This window comes from Eleutherodactylus coqui, chromosome 12 (assembly GCF_035609145.1).
Source record: "Eleutherodactylus coqui strain aEleCoq1 chromosome 12, aEleCoq1.hap1, whole genome shotgun sequence".
NCBI lineage: Eukaryota > Metazoa > Chordata > Amphibia > Anura > Eleutherodactylidae > Eleutherodactylus > Eleutherodactylus coqui.
Window position 1 is genome coordinate 63,182,281 of NC_089848.1, and position 18,523 is coordinate 63,200,803.

Below are 18,523 nucleotides of genomic sequence, written 5' to 3' on the forward strand. Positions count from 1 at the left end.
TTTATGTCATTTTGCTGTTTGGCATCTGTTGACCTGAAGACCACTGAATAGGAATTCTATTTTCTTGAACACTGACGGGAAGGGGGGGGGGGGGGGGGGGTGTTGACATGAGCAAGGCTTACAGGAAATGCAAATCCCCTAAATTTTTCTAAATCTTTGTGTCTGTAGCCAACCTTAAAGGAAACCTTTCACCAGGTTCGAACTACGGACAGCATGAACCCGGGTCTGATATGTATGCTGTACCCATGTAGGTTTTATTCTGAAGTACAGAATCTGTTTGCATATCTGTTGCCTGGGAAACAATGAGGAAGAGACGGATAGTCAGTCAGGTAACCTGATGACTTTGTGTCATGTGACCGGTATCTGGTCATTAACCTTAGTCCACTGGTATACCTACTGGGGCTGCCAGAGACGCTAATAAGGGAAATGGAACAATATCTCTGCAGCGCCACCTATTGGATGTCAGCATTTCTGCAAATCAATGCCTGACTCTTTAAACAGGTCTTTAGAGCAATGATTGGGAGTTGAAAACCTAGCCAGATTCCATACACAGACAGCTGTTTCGTGTTCTTTGCCCCTCATCAGTGTGCAGTAGGATCCTGGCTTGGCTAGTGAGAGGCCTGTGATGTGGGTCGGAAGGGGATTTGAAGGAATGCTGCCATCTATAAGTGGCGCTGCAGAGGTATTGTTCCATCTCCCTTATTTGCATATTACCCAGAGGGGCATGGATGGCCTTCTAAGCCTCCTGACTCGCCTTCTTGGTGCTCTCCTTAAGGAGTGATGATACCCCTCCTGATCTGAGACGCTAAGATAGGCATTTGGTGCTGCTGATATAGGCAGTTATCTTTGTAGTTAGGAGTGTAGATGTGCTGTATCTACTCTATTGCTAGCTGATGCCAGTGATTGCACTGTAGGACGAATGGGAGACGTGCTGATGAGATGTTGGGGACACATTGATAAATAGTGACAAGCTATTGAAGGTCCTCAGCTCCCTTCATGTTATGGGAGCCTAATTGATAAATAGACAGCTGGCTTGTGATTACAGGCAGTGATTTATGTAGCAGGTGACCGGTAGCATAAGGGCTTTACTTTCCTCCATAACTGGATGGGGGCCATTATAAATCTGTTTTCTGCACTGTCATCTGCAAGCAAAAGGGGTAGTGGATAAACTGTCATATTGAATAGTAATATAGTGATCTCCCCAGACTTGAGGGATCACTTGATCTACTATAGACCCTAAGGCCTCATGTCCACGGGGAAAATAAGATCCGCTGCAGATTCTCCATGTAGAATCTGCAGCGGGTCCCTCCTGCCCCGCGGACATGAGCGCCGAAAATAAGAATTTAAAAGCATTTACCTATCCGGCGCGGGCGGGGAAGGTCAGCTGTTCCTCACGGCCGGATCTTCTTTTTCGGCCGGCGGATGAATTCCTGACGCCGGCGGCACGTCGCCGGCACGTCGTCGACGTGCCGCGCGCATGCGCCGGGCACATCCGCCGAGCCGAAGCAAGGAAGATGCGGCCGTGAGGAAGAGGAGACCTTCCCGGTCCGCTACGGATGGTAAATACTTTAAATTCCTATTTTAGGTCTCCCGCGGATCCGGACGGCTTCCATAGGCTTCAATAGAAGCCCGCGGGAGCCGTCCCCGCGGGAGACCCGCACGAAAATGGAGCATGGTCCAGATTTTTCCATGCTCCATTTTTTTTAAAATCCCTTTTATTGACGATCCGCGGGTATTTATCTACCCGCGGGTGGTCAATGCATCCCTATGGGATGCGGATCCGCTGCGGATCTTAAATCATATTTTGCCCGTGGACATGAGCCCTAAGAATCCCGTTCTGTACGAATGGTTCTCAAAACCACAGGGATAGTGCAATCTCTTTGAAACATATCTCCTATAAAGATCATATAATAAAGTGTTCTATATCCACCAAATACCAAACCTTATTTTCTCTGAAGATAGATCCATGATGAGACTTGGTAGAGTTGAAACGCGTTGGGTACTTTCTCGGGGTATATTTACGGTGTGATATGTGTCTAGGGGGTTTTTTGTGCCCAAAGTCTTGCTACAATGCTTGTTTCCTCCACCTGGATGGAGTACCCTGTAACAATGTTCCCCAACTTCAGTCCTCAGGGACCGCCAACAGGTCATGTTTTCAGGATTTCCTCAGTATTGCACAGGTGATGTAATTATTGTCGGTGCCTCAGACATTGCCACACGGGTTCTTACTATAGGGTATCCTAAAAACATGACCTGTTGGTGGTCCCTGAGGACTGGAGTTGGGGACCTCTGTCCTATAACACTATTATGCCTGGTATGCCTATAGTGCTATATACGTATATGTACTTAGTCCTGTAATACCATTTTAAGAGGTTAAATGTAACCATTGTTTTTACTTACTTTTTTAATGTCCATATTGTGCGGGCAGGAGATAAAGAATATAAATTGTGTCAAAAATCGTAGTAAAACCATGCACATCAGTGCTTAAAAGTTTATGGAAAAGATGACTAGGAACTTTATACTAACCTTGCCTAACATCATCAGTCTCTGTGGGCTTCCCAGTTACAATACGCGTTGTAGACCTTGTATTAAGTAGAAAGCATAGACCTCGTAGAGTTTACAAAGGGCATCGATGACTTGTATATTAATCTATTTTTTGTCTTCTTCCATATTCCTGATATCACAGATGGCATTTCAGAAGTAGATGGTTTTCCAAAGCACAGAACGAGTCTTCCATCTACTTGTCCAAACACAAGTAATATCAGTTTATGGAACATTCTTAGGAACAACATTGGGAAGGACTTATCCAAGGTGTCCATGCCAGTGCAGCTTAATGAACCACTCAACATGCTGCAGCGGTTATGTGAAGAACTGGAATACAGCGAACTTCTAGACAAAGCAGCGGAGACTGAGGACCCATTTGAAAGAATGGTATAACTTTAACTAATAATGATTTTAAAAGCATTCTCCAATATAAAAATCATTGGGGGGACGAAATAAATTGTCAGGGGCTTCTTCATTGGAAGCCCACATGACAGGTTTACAGGGCATCACCAGAGCAGAAGACCCAGTGACATCACCTATCAGATGCCAGTGAGCATATTGCTTTTGTATTGTTTTCAGTACGGGTGCCCAAAACTATATAAAATAAAAATTAAGTCATGCAACCACTTTAACCCTTTACTTGCAATCTAATTTTGGATTCAGGGTTTCCTAGGGGGCTTTCTCTTTCTGCCATTATACAATGGCGCCATCTGCTGGCTAGAGCCAGTACTGCGATATTGGACATGCTGGAAAGGCCCCCGACAACAGAGCAGCCAGTAATATACAGTAAGAATACCCTGCCGGACGTCTTCAGACATCAGAGCTGTACAGCCTTCAATCAGAATGTCTTTAGACGTCAGACAGTGGATTGGAAAGGGTTAAATAGCAGAAGTAGATGCATTAGATACACATGCAAAAATATACTACAAATAATGTCCAAAGTGGAGAGTGGCTTTTAAAGGGGTTGTCTACTTTGGACAATCCCCTTTACTTACCAACGCTTGGGATCACAGCAGTCCAGCTGTTCGTCAGGCCTGATGTTATTGGAGACTGCTCTGTCCGTAGTGCAGCAGCTTGGGATGGTATTGCTGGTACAGCTGCCACTGGATTCAGTGGGAGCTCCATCTGTATTACCAAGGTAGGCTGTGTACTGCCTCAGACTGTCTGCACTGTCAGCCGGCCCAATATCAGCTGATTGGTGGGGATCCCAAGTGGCAAATTCCTGCCGTTCAACTATTGGTGACCTACACTCTGGATAGGCCATCAGTAGTAAAGTCTCGTCTCGGACAAACCCCTTTATGGATGAATTCACTTGCTTAGAAATTATTGTGCACTCACTCCATTCCGAATCCGAACTCTTCTCCCATGTTGATATCGCTCTCCATACTGAATTTAAATGGATGTGTTGGCAACTGGTAGTAATGTATCTGTAATGCACCAAAATATTCGCAGTGTGTGTGTATATATATATATATTGTATGTGTGTATGTATATATATATATATATATATATATATATATATATATATATATATATATATATATATATATATATATATATATATATATATAGTATGTGTGTATATATATATATATATATATATATATATAGTATGTGTGTGTGTATATATATATATATATATATATATATATATATATATATATATATAGTATGTGTGTGTGTGTGTGTATATATATATATATATATATATATATATATTATGTGTGTATATATATATATATTATGTGTGTATATATATATATATATATATATATATTAGTGTGTATGTATATATGTATGTATGTATGTATAGATATAGATAGATATAGATGTGTATGATATATATATATAAATATATCTATATATAGATATATTATACAAACAAACTCTTTTGATGAGGAAAACATTTCCGAGGGCACAAAGTTCTTAGTGCTTTCCTTAGCATCCTATGCCTGGGGCTTATGATCGTTACCCAGAATTGATCTAAGGTAATTGTTTATGAAGTTGCAGGCTTATTGCCCAACCAGTCAGATGTTTCTCATGCATCTATCTATAATGTGATGGTTTCCTTGTGCTGAATTACATTTCTTGTACATCCTAGGTTTACATTGCCACATTTGCAGTCACAGCATATGCCCCCAGTTTCTATAGGGCTGGAAGCAAGCCATTTAATCCTGTTCTCGGAGAAACCTATGAATGTGTAAACGAAGACAAAGGATTCCGGTTTATTGCAGAGCAGGTACTTTGTTTCCGAACGTTTGTTTCCTGAAGGGCAGAAGTTAGTAAAGGTTCTTACAGTGCATAGAGTTCACCCTTATGCCAAGAAGTATAAATAGAGAATATTGATCTACAGGAGATTTAGTCAGTCCTGTTCCTTAGCATCTTATTCTCCCTCAAGATATCTGTACTCATATGAAGAAGGGCCCTGCCCTGGACTGACAACTAGACACTCAAGGACCTTAGACAGCATGGGATTAGGTTGGTAATTGGCCTTTCTATCGTTTTGGTGTCAGAAAATTATATGCGGCCTCAAGCATCTTATGTGGGGTTTTTTATTGTATTTTTTTTTTTTTTTATTGAACCATTATATATATAAAGTGTTTAATTGTCCTTTTTTGCCAGTTTTATTTAGCAAACTGTCCATAGAATGCAGAAGTGCATTCATTTAACACCACGACTGTTTGAGTTATGTATTCTGATTTACTTCCACTAAGAGGATTTATACCTTGTGTGCTGTCAAGAAGCAGACAAGGTTTTTATTTGGGTCTAGTCTGCAGCAGTCCCGAGGGCCACGTATATTGTCAAGACTAACGTTAGCTTGATGCCTTTGACACTTTTCTGAGGCGAATCTAGTAAGTGTGCCGTGTAGAACAGGAATAGTCAGTGTTGTTTCAGTGCTTTTGCTAATTTAGTGGGTTTAGTAATGGTGCCCCTCTTGACCTCGGTCTGGCTGGTGTACATCAGCGCTGCAAAAGTATGGAATAGCGGATTATGCAAGACCCATGAAGTGATATCCCATCACAAAAAGCGTGTGTGTGTATATATATATATATATATATATATATGTATGTATATAATGATATATACATACATATTTTATATAATTTCATACCTTATCATTGATGAGGTGCTCTAAACGCCGGACAATAAAGCAGCCTGTCTGAGAGGCTCCATTGAGAAGAATGGGAGCGTTATACCGCGATTAGCGCGGCTCTGAAAACGCCACATTAATCGTGGAAAAAAGAGCCTGTGAGAGGGAGGCCTTAGGGTTTTGCAAGCAAGGCTCAGGGGAAATGCTATGCCTTTAGGTAAACCTCAGTGAAAAACACCTTTAGCAGTTGTATAATAAGTTCTACAACTTTCTTTTACACTTTTTAACTGTAAGCGGTCCTTACTGTCTGTATCATCACATGACCAGCATTGATTTTCACCCACTGGAAATAAGGTTCTTATTTAATGACAGCAAGCAGAGATTTTGAAAATGAGAATCTTGTACATAAATATACTGGCAAAGGGTTTATTGTACAAAGAATACACTTTATTTGATGAAATTGTAATGCCATTTTACAAACCCTGCGCCTGTGTTTTTAGCCACTGGGTGTAAACAAGAATGTCGCTCGCTGAGAGTAAGTAGAGAGGTTTCAAAATACCCGGTTTTCCTTGAAAGTAAGACCTACCCTGATTTTGGGGGGATTTTCGGGAGGCTTGAAATATAAGCCCTACCCCAAAAATAAGCTCTAACTGCATTACATGAAAAGGGGGAAAAAAAGGAATATATTACCTAGCAGGCGCGGTCCAGGTTCCTCTTGCTGCTTTCTGGAGCTCCAACGTGCATCCTGCAGTCCGCGGCCGCCTACAGAAGATCACTTCCTGGTTAGAGGATTCATAAATCCCATTGCCAGGAAGAGATGGTTCTGATTGGCTGAGCAGCGGTTGAGAACCAATCAATGTGCAGCACTCTGAGCCAATGAGATGGCTGCGATTGGTTCATCGAGCGCTGCATTGATTGGCTGAGCAGCAGCCGAAGAACAACTTACAACCAGCGCGTTGTGGAGGCTGGATTTATTAATTGGCCAATCAATGCTGTGGCTCGGCCAATTCATAAATCCCGCCTCCACAATGCTATAGCTGTGATTACTTCTTCGACCGCTGCTCAGCCAATCAATGCAGAGCTCGATGAACCAATCACAGCCATTGCATTGGTTAATCGAGCACTGTGATCAGAGCAATCGCTTCCTGGAGGCAGGACTATTGAATTCCTTAACCAGGACGTGATCTGTGGGCCGCAGAGAACTGCAAGAAGTGCATCAGCGCTCTGAAGAGCAGCGTGAGGGACCTGGACAGAGTCTGTTAGGTAAAAATAATAAGACCTCTTTTGGGGCAAAAGTTAATGTAATGTCTATTTCTTCTCAGGTGAGTCATCACCCGCCCATATCTGCCTGCCATGCCGAATCTGACAAATTTGTGTTATACCAAGGTAACTATTCAATCAACGAACGCAGAGTTAGGCAGCACTCGCACAAACGTATTCGCATTGTGTGTTGCGCCTGCAATGTACGCACGTATAATACATGGTAAATGGGGTCAGCGAAGGTTCATGGATTTTCATTGTTCCACTCACACTTGCGTATGCTTATTAATACGATGGTGAAAAAAAAAGCGCAGCATGTTCTGTTTTGAAGATCCCTATTGTTCTCTGTAGGTGCGTTTGGAACGCAGTGCATACGTAATTAATTGCGTATGTGTGACGTTTTTTTACACATGTTGCTAGGAGACCTGAAAGGAGGTTTAAAAAAAAAAAAACACAAAAGGTTTTCTAGTTCTGTTGGATGAGTAGAAGCTTCAGTGCTACAAATATCATTCTGTTTCTTTTATTCTTATGATCTTTCTGACTTCTGCCCATATATCCCACATGTGAGGAATGACGAATCAAGTGTGACCACTAATGGAAACAGCAAAGTTTAGTAATATAAATATATAGCGATCTAAGATTCGCTTGTTGCTATGGCTAAACAGAATATAAAACCGGTTCAGACATGATAAATTGTCGTCACAAATTATAGCGATATTTCTTGTTTGGCTGAAATTGCTGGCAGCTCTTAATAGGTCATGTATCATCTTGGGATGCAGGATGTTCTCCAAATAGCATCAACTATCTAGTGTGTTTGGAAATGACGAATACAATTGGGATTTAATGAACAAATGATGATTGTAAATGGGGTTTCAAGTGCCCACTGCCAATCAGTTATAATAAGAGCTGTATTAGAGGAGCACATTACACACTCCACATTAGGTCCATTTACCAGATAATATAGATGATGTTGCAATCCCTCATTTAGACCATATCCTAAGTCTCTATAACAAGGTTATCATAGAATGGTAGAGTTGGAAGGGACCTTCAGGGTCATCGGGTCCAACCCCCTGCTCAGTGCAGGATTCATTAAATCCTACCACATCAATTTGTTTGAAGACTTCCATTGAAGAACTCACCGCCTCCTGTGGCAACCTGTTCCACTCATTGATCACCTTCACTGTCTAATATGTAATCTGTGTCTCCTCCCTTTCAGTTTCATCCCATTGCTTCTAGTCTTTCCTTGTACAAATGAGAATAGGGCTGATCCCTCTGCACTGTGACAGCCCTTCAGATATTTGTAGGCAGCTATTAAGTCTCCTCTCAACCTTCTTTTTTGCAAGCTAAACATTCTCAGATCCTTTAACCGTTCCTCATAGGACATGATTCGCAGACCGCTCACCATCTTCTCTGAACTTGCTCCAGTTTGTCTGTCTTTTTTAAAGTGGGGTGCCCAGAACTGGACACAGTATTCCAGATGGGGTCTGACTAAGGAAGAGTAGAGGGGGATAATGACCTCACATGATCTAGACTCTGTACTTTCTTAATACATACTAGAATTGTGTTTGCCTTTTATGCTGCTGATGCATAGATTTCAAAGAAATTCCTAATTACAGTTTTATAAACTTTCTTGCATTGAGTCATGTTCACACAATGGACACCACAGGCGCACAGAGTTCTCCACTGACTTAAAATGATATGTGTCATGGAGCCTATTGTTTAAAAGAGTAGACTGATGGAATTCATGACAAAGGCTTTTAACCCCTTAAGGACCAAGCACTGTAAGGTACTGGTGCATTATGTCTCCACTGGAAGTGTGGGGGATGATTGGCTGATACATGCTGTCACTTTTTCTGCTTGGCTCTCCTCTCCGGAACCCGCCCGCTGTCAGTGTCCTATCTCTGCTCCCATCTCCGCTCCCGACCCCGCTGTCAGTGTCCCATCTCCGCTCCCGACCCCGCTGTCAGTGTCCCATCTCCGCTCCCGACCCCGCTGTCAGTGTCCCATCTCCGCTCCCGACCCCGCTGTCAGTGTCCCATCTCCGCTCCCGACCCCGCTGTCAGTGTCCCATCTCCGCTCCCGACCCCGCTGTCAGTGTCCCATCTCCGCTCCCGACCCCGCTGTCAGTGTCCCATCTCCGCTCCCGACCCCGCTGTCAGTGTCCCATCTCCGCTCCCGACCCCGCTGTCAGTGTCCCATCTCCGCTCCCGACCCCGCTGTCAGTGTCCCATCTCCGCTCCCGACCCCGCTGTCAGTGTCCCATCTCCGCTCCCGACCCCGCTGTCAGTGTCCCATCTCCGCTCCCGACCCCGCTGTCAGTGTCCCATCTCCGCTCCCGACCCCGCTGTCAGTGTCCCATCTCCGCTCCCGACCCCGCTGTCAGTGTCCCATCTCCGCTCCCGACCCCGCTGTCAGTGTCCCATCTCCGCTCCCGACCCCGCTGTCAGTGTCCCATCTCCGCTCCCGACCCCGCTGTCAGTGTCCCATCTCCGCTCCCGACCCCGCTGTCAGTGTCCCATCTCCGCTCCCGACCCCGCTGTCAGTGTCCCATCTCCGCTCCCGACCCCGCTGTCAGTGTCCCATCTCCGCTCCCGACCCCGCTGTCAGTGTCCCATCTCCGCTCCCGACCCCGCTGTCAGTGTCCCATCTCCGCTCCCGACCCCGCTGTCAGTGTCCCATCTCCGCTCCCGACCCCGCTGTCAGTGTCCCATCTCCGCTCCCGACCCCGCTGTCAGTGTCCCATCTCCGCTCCCGACCCCGCTGTCAGTGTCCCATCTCCGCTCCCGACCCCGCTGTCAGTGTCCCATCTCCGCTCCCGACCCCGCTGTCAGTGTCCCATCTCCGCTCCCGACCCCGCTGTCAGTGTCCCATCTCCGCTCCCGACCCCGCTGTCAGTGTCCCATCTCCGCTCCCGACCCCGCTGTCAGTGTCCCATCTCCGCTCCCGACCCCGCTGTCAGTGTCCCATCTCCGCTCCCGACCCCGCTGTCAGTGTCCCATCTCCGCTCCCGACCCCGCTGTCAGTGTCCCATCTCCGCTCCCGACCCCGCTGTCAGTGTCCCATCTCCGCTCCCGACCCCGCTGTCAGTGTCCCATCTCCGCTCCCGACCCCGCTGTCAGTGTCCCATCTCCGCTCCCGACCCCGCTGTCAGTGTCCCATCTCCGCTCCCGACCCCGCTGTCAGTGTCCCATCTCCGCTCCCGACCCCGCTGTCAGTGTCCCATCTCCGCTCCCGACCCCGCTGTCAGTGTCCCATCTCCGCTCCCGACCCCGCTGTCAGTGTCCCATCTCCGCTCCCGACCCCGCTGTCAGTGTCCCATCTCCGCTCCCGACCCCGCTGTCAGTGTCCCATCTCCGCTCCCGACCCCGCTGTCAGTGTCCCATCTCCGCTCCCGACCCCGCTGTCAGTGTCCCATCTCCGCTCCCGACCCCGCTGTCAGTGTCCCATCTCCGCTCCCGACCCCGCTGTCAGTGTCCCATCTCCGCTCCCGACCCCGCTGTCAGTGTCCCATCTCCGCTCCCGACCCCGCTGTCAGTGTCCCATCTCCGCTCCCGACCCCGCTGTCAGTGTCCCATCTCCGCTCCCGACCCCGCTGTCAGTGTCCCATCTCCGCTCCCGACCCCGCTGTCAGTGTCCCATCTCCGCTCCCGACCCCGCTGTCAGTGTCCCATCTCCGCTCCCGACCCCGCTGTCAGTGTCCCATCTCCGCTCCCGACCCCGCTGTCAGTGTCCCATCTCCGCTCCCGACCCCGCTGTCAGTGTCCCATCTCCGCTCCCGACCCCGCTGTCAGTGTCCCATCTCCGCTCCCGACCCCGCTGTCAGTGTCCCATCTCCGCTCCCGACCCCGCTGTCAGTGTCCCATCTCCGCTCCCGACCCCGCTGTCAGTGTCCCATCTCCGCTCCCGACCCCGCTGTCAGTGTCCCATCTCCGCTCCCGACCCCGCTGTCAGTGTCCCATCTCCGCTCCCGACCCCGCTGTCAGTGTCCCATCTCCGCTCCCGACCCCGCTGTCAGTGTCCCATCTCCGCTCCCGACCCCGCTGTCAGTGTCCCATCTCCGCTCCCGACCCCGCTGTCAGTGTCCCATCTCCGCTCCCGACCCCGCTGTCAGTGTCCCATCTCCGCTCCCGACCCCGCTGTCAGTGTCCCATCTCCGCTCCCGACCCCGCTGTCAGTGTCCCATCTCCGCTCCCGACCCCGCTGTCAGTGTCCCCGCTAGTGCTCTCCTCTTCAGGGGCACTCACAGCCCTGTTGCGATTCTCTTCACCACCAGGGGCGGCCTCCCAGTTCCGCTGTCACTCTCATCCCCGCCAGGGGCCCATCTCCACTTCTGTCCCTACTGTCGCTCTCCCCCAACTAGTCTCCAATTGATGGATAGCCGGCTCACATCTCCGTCCCCCGCTGGGTGTCAGTCGCCGCTGTCTTGTAGATTGATCCATGGGGAAGTCAGCTGTTGTCTTTAGCCACGCTGGCTGGCCAGTAACAGTGAGGACGGGACAGCAGAGACCAGTAGCCAATCGGCAGCTAGGGGCGTGACCAGGGCGTTACCTCCAGCTTAAGGCCAGTCCACCCCTAGCTTCCGGTGTCTACGTATTGCACCAGTACCACGCTATAAATGTACAGCGCTTTTTCTTGGGCTTTAATCACAGCCAATAGTAAAAATACAGTGCAGGATTAAAGCCTCTGCTTCTGCAATCAAGCAGGAGCAGGTCGGGTCTTTAGCTGTCAGACACAGCTGAGGACCCTTCTCCTTTCCAGGCTAGCGCTCGCTATGTACTAAAGAGTGAAAGGGGAAGTATTGCTCTCACTGTGCAATCTGGCGATCATGTGACCGCTAGGTTCCCTATGTCACAGCAGAGCTGCAGGGTCCTAGCAGACCCTGATCAGCTCTGTTAGTGGCTGTTGTTGCCACAGGGGGATGTTTTTCCCTGTTACTGGGGCTCCTATGAATGCCCTAGCTGCAGTGGAAAAGTATGAAATTTAAAAAAGACAATGTGAATGACCCCCAGAGGTCTTGTATAACGTCATGGGAGTCATAGATGGTGAAAAAAAAAAGAATGTTATACTTTTATACATAAAAAAAGAAAATGACCCAACGCGAACCAAAATAGTCACCGTATGCACCCTGTGATCTATTGTTCCCTATAAGCTGTCACTTCTGGCTAGGGAGAAGCTGTCTGTAGTATACCCGCTACTTGTTAGATGACTTGTAGTAAGAGTGGCTTAAATATTAGCTCTAGAATGGCCAATTTTGGTGTAACAAGCTTATCCTAACATTTGAATAAGGGCCATCCTAGCTGGATTTCAGCTACCTGCTCCTTTTGTTATCAGGAGATAAGTCGCTGCCGGACAGCGAGACTCTCCGCTGCCTGCATACAGAGCACATGCAGGATTGGCTGAGATGAGCATTACAGGCAGCTTAAATCCTGAAAATTATCTGCATCCATGAACGCTGCTTTATTTACATATGTGAAGTAATGAGAACCTCCAGTAATACATGTGCATATAGGATGTGAAGACATTAGATTTATTTTATGTTTATGGTGTAAATTTATAATCCGTGTGCTTTAGATTGAGCACTCCTTGAAGAAAAAAGTATTGCTGCTACTATTTACAATGAATGCTCATTACCAATGATTCACTCTGCCCTCTAGTGGTATTACATCTCCAAATTAAACCTAGGTTACATGATGTATAATAAGCTGAAATAACTACCGTAGATTCTAAGTTTCTCCTGTATTAGACTAATAAAGGTACAAGGGTGAGCCCTCCAACATTACATAAAGGAAGAGCACAAACACCAGACATGCTGCACTTTTTCTTACAGGGGTTGTTCAACATAATATTTTTTTTTTAACCTGTTCCCCATGCCATAAAGTAATAAACAGTCATATACTCACCTCTCCATGTATCTCCCATGGCACAGCTCCAGTCTCACCTGTGATGTCATGTTTACAGGCTGCAGCAACCTCAACTGCAGACCTCAACACCCCGGCACTGAGGCTGACTACAGCTTGTAATTACAGCCCGGACAGGGAGGATGGCGCTGGGGAGCAGGAAGAGGGGAGTATATGACTGTCTATTAATTTATCGTATGGTGAAAGTGTTTTTAAGGGAAAAAAATTGTTTTACAACTCTTTTAATGAGAAAAGAACGCTCTCTCTTTGGATTGGACGCGCTTTACTTTGTAACATTTGACCTTTGAGTATCGATACCTCTGATTGTTCCAACGGGGGTAAAAGGCTGAGACTAGTCAAGCCTCTAAATGGGAGCAATTGGGAAGGAGAAGGAAGAAATGCAAAAAAAAAAATCTCAAGATTTTTGATGGTCAGTGGGGTAGAAGGAGGCCTGTTTGTCACTATACCTCTTATTGTAAGGAAAGTACATAGGGGGACATTTATAAAACTGTCTAAAATGAAAACTAAGACCATTTTATAAATCTAGTCTGTCCAGGGACTCCAAATGTTAGGAAGTTTTTTTTTTAAAGGCCTCAAAACACTGGTTAACAATTTCTATAATATCCTAACTCCCGTCTGACTTCCAATTCTCCATCAAATCCATTTCTCTCTTTATATTTCAGACATTCGGTGGAAAAATAAGTTTTGGGGTAAATCTATGGAAATTGTCCCAATTGGCACAACGCATTTGATTCTGCCAAGGTAAGACTCGTGGTCACTTAGCGTTATCTTATACACAGTCCTATTACAGTTCAGCAGACAGGCAACTTCAGATGTTTTCTTTCATTAACTAATTTGCACTAAAACATAATTGACTTAATTGGAAAAATGTGATCAGCTTTTACAGGTCTGTAGTTCTATGACCGGTTCCCATATAAGCAGATCCAGTAAAACTTACCAGGAATGGCTTCTTAATCATTAACCAAAGTGTTTATATACATTATTTGTAATGTGCAAATGAGGTGCCAACATACTTTACTGGGCAGTACATATCCTAATCACACGGGAATTAGTCTGTAGAGTCCTACTGAAACACTGTGTGAACTTAGAAACTCCATGCAGATGTTGTCCTTGATGAGAACTTAATTCAGGACCCAGTAATAGAAGAGCTGTGTTTGCTTTAGGCCTCCTTCACACGGGCGACAAAGTTGCGTGTTTTTGTCGCGTTGCTACAATGCTACAAATCGCGTGTATGTGAAGCCCATGCTTTCCTATGGGTTACTTCACATATGTGATGTTTTGTAGCATGCAACAACCTGATAGAAAAACCTTGCAGGTCCAGCGATATGCCCACAACGGTTTTGTAGCCCATGTTTCCCTATGGAGCCTTCCTCTCTATAGCATCGCATCGCACGAAAATGCAATTCTTGTGCGGTGCGTTGCAACTTTTGACAGTAGGAAATCCTACTGTCAAAACTATAACCTAAGCCCTAGCTGCAGGAAAAAGTAAAAAAAAAAAAATACACATGCATCACCTTAGAAGCGCTGTCAGCTCGGCCGCATCTTCTCCCCAGGTCCCAGCACTGTTTCTCATCTTCTGGCCCAGGATTGAAAAATTCCCGCCTCCTGGAAGCGCTGGCTGTGATTGGCTGACTCTTAGCCACTCACAGCCAGCGCTCGATGAAGCAATCGCAGCCATTCATTGAGTGCTTGCTCTGATTGGATAAGTGTCAGCCAATCACAGCCAGCGCTTCCAGGAGGCGGGAATTTTTCAATTCCCGACCAGAAGAGAAGACGACGACCAGTGCAGAGGACCCGAGGAGAAGCTGCAGTGGAGCCACAGACAGCGCTTCTAGGTGATTGTATACATAAAAAAAATTTCTTTCTTCAGCAACGGCTGATTTTTGGGGTAGGGCTTATATTTCAAGCCCCCTTCACCACCCTCCAAAAAAATCGTCGCATGTGGTGCTACAAAGTTGCGCGACTTTGTAGCACCAAATGCAACTTTGTAGCGCTACAAAGTCGTGGTATTACCGTGAGAAACCGCAGCAATATCACACAGACCAGCGATGCGATATTAATGTGATTTTCTTGCTGCGATGTCATGTCGCCCGTTGAAGGACGCCCTATTCTAATTGTATATTGTACCCTCCTTATTGTATTTTATCTTGTATTTTCTATCATTCAAGATATGGGGACCATTATGAGTGGAACAAGGTGACCTCCTGTATTCACAACATTTTAAGTGGCCAGAGATGGATAGAACATTATGGGGAAATCATCATCAAGAACAACAAAAATAACAACTGTCACTGCAAAGTCACCTTTATGAAGGTAAATCGTTGCAGTGTGTGTATGCATAGAAGTAGTTAAAAGTTTTTGTGGTTTATATAATAAGCCGTTCCTTAGAAGATTTCCCTTCTTGCACTGGTTGCTTACATTCACCACGTGGCCTAAAGTACAGATGGAGCGATGTTTAACTGGACACTTAATGTGTTTGAGTTTTTGAAATGCTTTTTAGGTGGTTTTTGTTCTATTAAGATGACTTGCCGCATCAAGTTACCACATTTAAGTTAAACTTTTTGTAAACTTTACCTCCAAGCAACTATGTGGCTCTTTAGTAAGGCACCCTTAACACAGGCGTATTTACGCAGACAATATGCGCACAAAAATATTGTTCGTTCGACAAAACCGCTGCACTCGTGAGCAAATACACATGCGCTCGTGTGAAGGGGGCCTAAGGGCGCCTGCACACGAGCGGAAATTCCGCGGCGGGATTGCCCACGGGATTTCCGCAGCTGGAAGCCTGCATAGGATTGCGTTAACAAACGCAATCCTATGCAGATGGCCGCGGTTTGGCCGTGCGAAATCTCGCGTGGCAAAGAAACCGCGGCATGTTCTATTTCTGTGCGGGGCTCGCGGAGCCCTGCACAGAAATGTCACTCACCGGCCGCCGGCTCCGGTCTGCGCATGCGCCGGCAAGCCGGCACATCAAACAGCCGGAGCCGCGGGTGAGTACGCGCTGGTCGCTGCAGACGCTCGGGTCGGGTCCCGCAGTGAGAATCCTCGCCGCCGGATCCGACCCGCCCGTCTGCAGGCGGCCTAAGGCTTATGACAAATGGAAGGTAGATTTTCCAGATCTGTCTGAGGAGGAGTGGGAAGATGTTCCTTATTTTCCTCTGTGGTAAGTGCTAGGGATCTTCTGAGGCAGGGCTCACACAGGCATATTCCAATTGCGGAATCCGAGATCGGCATCCGCGTGGAGGATCCACGGCATAACGCAGGCATTGAAAAGCATGTACTTTTTCACTCATACTCGTGTTTGAATTGCATATTCCACAACTAGTGGGAAAATTAAAGCATGCTCTATTTTGCCCCGGACTCATCCTTCATTGATTGAAGTCAATGGAGGCAGTTGATCCGCAGCCCATACGTAATTAGCATTGCATATGGTCTATGGGTACCTACGCCATTGCTAAGCGACGGCACAGGAAAAACAAATATTAAAATTTTTAAAAAAAAAAAAACTGTACTCGCATGACCAATGGCGAGCCGCCATAGCCATCCGCAATACAGGAAAATAAGGTACTCTGGGTCGCCGGCCATGCTCACGCGGTCAGACCGCATTCTGCATGCAGGAGGCCAGCAGCAGCCTAAGGCCGCCTGCAGACGAGCGGGTCGGATCCGGCAGTGAGAATTCTCGCCGCGCGATCCGACCCGAGCGCCTGCAGGGACGAGCGCGTACTCACCCGCGCCTGGCGGCCCCCGCTCTTTCATGTGCCGGCTGCCGCGCAGCCGGCGCATGCGCAGACCGGAGCCGGCGGCCGGGTGAGTGCGTGCCCCGCAGAAAATTAGAACATGCCGCGGTTTGTTTGCCGCGCGAGATTTCACGCGGCCAAACCGCGGCCGTCTGCATAGGAGTGCATATTTTAATGCACTCCTATGCAAACTTTCAGCGGCGGAAATCCCGCGGCGGGATTTCCGCTCGTCTGCAGGCGGCCTAATTCAGATAAAATGCTTGCATGGCATTTACTACACACCTGGTAAGTTACAGCGCCGTTGACTTTTCTCTGGCATCTATGTCAAGCGCTTATTGCTTTCTTCCTCCAATCAGTTTGGTCCTGCCCTAAACTAATCCCCTCTTGGGGTTAGTGCAATTTGGATTCCCTCCATTGTGTGCATATACTAAACACGCATGACAAGCTCTTTTTTAAAAACATTTTTGTGCCAGCAAGGTTATAATTGTGGACAGGAAATCCACAGATTCTCCTGCTTTATTCCATTGGCTCCACTTAATTGGTACAAATTTGTACGAAATTCTATATATAAACAAGAATTGTCCTCAAAAACCTCAGAAGATTTGGACGAAATGGATCAACTCAACACAACAGATTTTTTAACCTTGATTGTGTGGAGTCACAGCTTGTTTTGTATTAAAAAGGGATTGGTATGTAATGAGGATGGTGCGAGGGGCAACAGCTGATGGTTTCGATTTGTGTGTGAGAATCTGCATAGTCTTCATCTAAGGTGTGATTTTTATTTTATTTCTACAACTGTTAATTGTAGAGGGTCATTAGAATTGAGTATTTGTTACTAGAGATGAGCGAGCATACTCGCTAAGGACAATTACTCGATCGAGCATTGTCCTTAGCGAGTATCTCCCCGCTCGGAAGAAAAGGTTCGCTGCGGGTGAGAGGTGAGTTGCGGCGGGGGGGGGGGGGGGGGGGGAGAGGGAGAGAGAGATCTCCCTGCTCTCCCCCACTGCTTCCTGCCCGCCGTCAGCAGCCGAATATTTTCTTCCGAGCAGGCAGGTACTCGCTAAGGGCAATGCTCGATCGAGTAATTGCCCTTAGCGAGTATGCTCGCTCATCTCTATTTGTAACGCTTCGTTAGGGCCGTTTAGACCTACTGATTTCTCATTTAAACAAGTGAATGATGTCCGAGTTCGCCCCTGCAGCCTGTTTATACCGGCAAATCCATTGTTGGTTCGTTCAAACGAAAAATTGTTCACAATTGCTGTATAACGACTAAGAACGACTGAACGATCGGTATTGAAACCGAACGATTAGTGAACGAGCCAACAATTATTTTTATTCCTGTGTAAAATGAGCGATAAACGAAAAGCAAACGACTTATTGTTTGAATTATTTTTTTAACGATATTGTTACGTGTAAAAGAGCCTCCTATAATCTGACTCCCAGATGGTTACAAATCCAAAATCTGTACAAATCTTCTATAGGCAACCTGCACATAATATTCAAGCTATGATTATCCTGTTTGACTTTGCATAAATATATGTAGGATTTACTTGCTCTTGTTTTATGTCACACTTGGGGTTTTCTTTTTTCCGGTTTTGTTTTTCCAGTAATTGTTGTATTTTGTTTTTAATAAAGCATAAATAAAACTTAAAAAAAAGACACAAAAAAACTTTGTAAACTTTGCTACATGCACCCAAATCTTGACAACCTCCTCCCTCCCCATTCAGTGGATTTAGGTAGAGACGAGCGAGCACCCAAATGCTCGAGTCCGCGTTATTTGAGTCGAGCTTTTCGTAAAATTCGAGAGCTCTACTCGAGTAACGAACCCCATTGACTACAATGGGAGACTTGAGCATTTTTGTATGTGGGACGCCGGGTGCCGAGCTTTTTTTTCCCCCCCTAGGTTCGTCTCCCGGTCTCCCGGTCTCCCGGTCTCCCGGTCTCCCGGTCTCCCGGTCTCCCGGTCTCCCGGT

At 46.7% G+C, this 18,523-nt stretch overlaps 1 protein-coding gene across 5 annotated transcripts in view; it reads left to right on the forward strand.

The window, feature by feature from the left end:
• Positions 1–18,523, forward strand: part of OSBPL3 (oxysterol binding protein like 3) — a 180,993-nt gene that overhangs the window by 150,232 nt on the left and 12,238 nt on the right. For all 5 annotated transcript variants that reach the window (XM_066585261.1, XM_066585265.1, XM_066585262.1 and 2 more), the window contains 5 exons: positions 2,687–2,931; positions 4,646–4,783; positions 6,958–7,021; positions 13,476–13,554; positions 14,982–15,126. In XM_066585261.1, the coding sequence (XP_066441358.1) occupies positions 2,687–2,931; positions 4,646–4,783; positions 6,958–7,021; positions 13,476–13,554; positions 14,982–15,126 (671 nt within the window). The remainder of the gene's footprint in view (positions 1–2,686; positions 2,932–4,645; positions 4,784–6,957; positions 7,022–13,475; positions 13,555–14,981; positions 15,127–18,523) is intronic.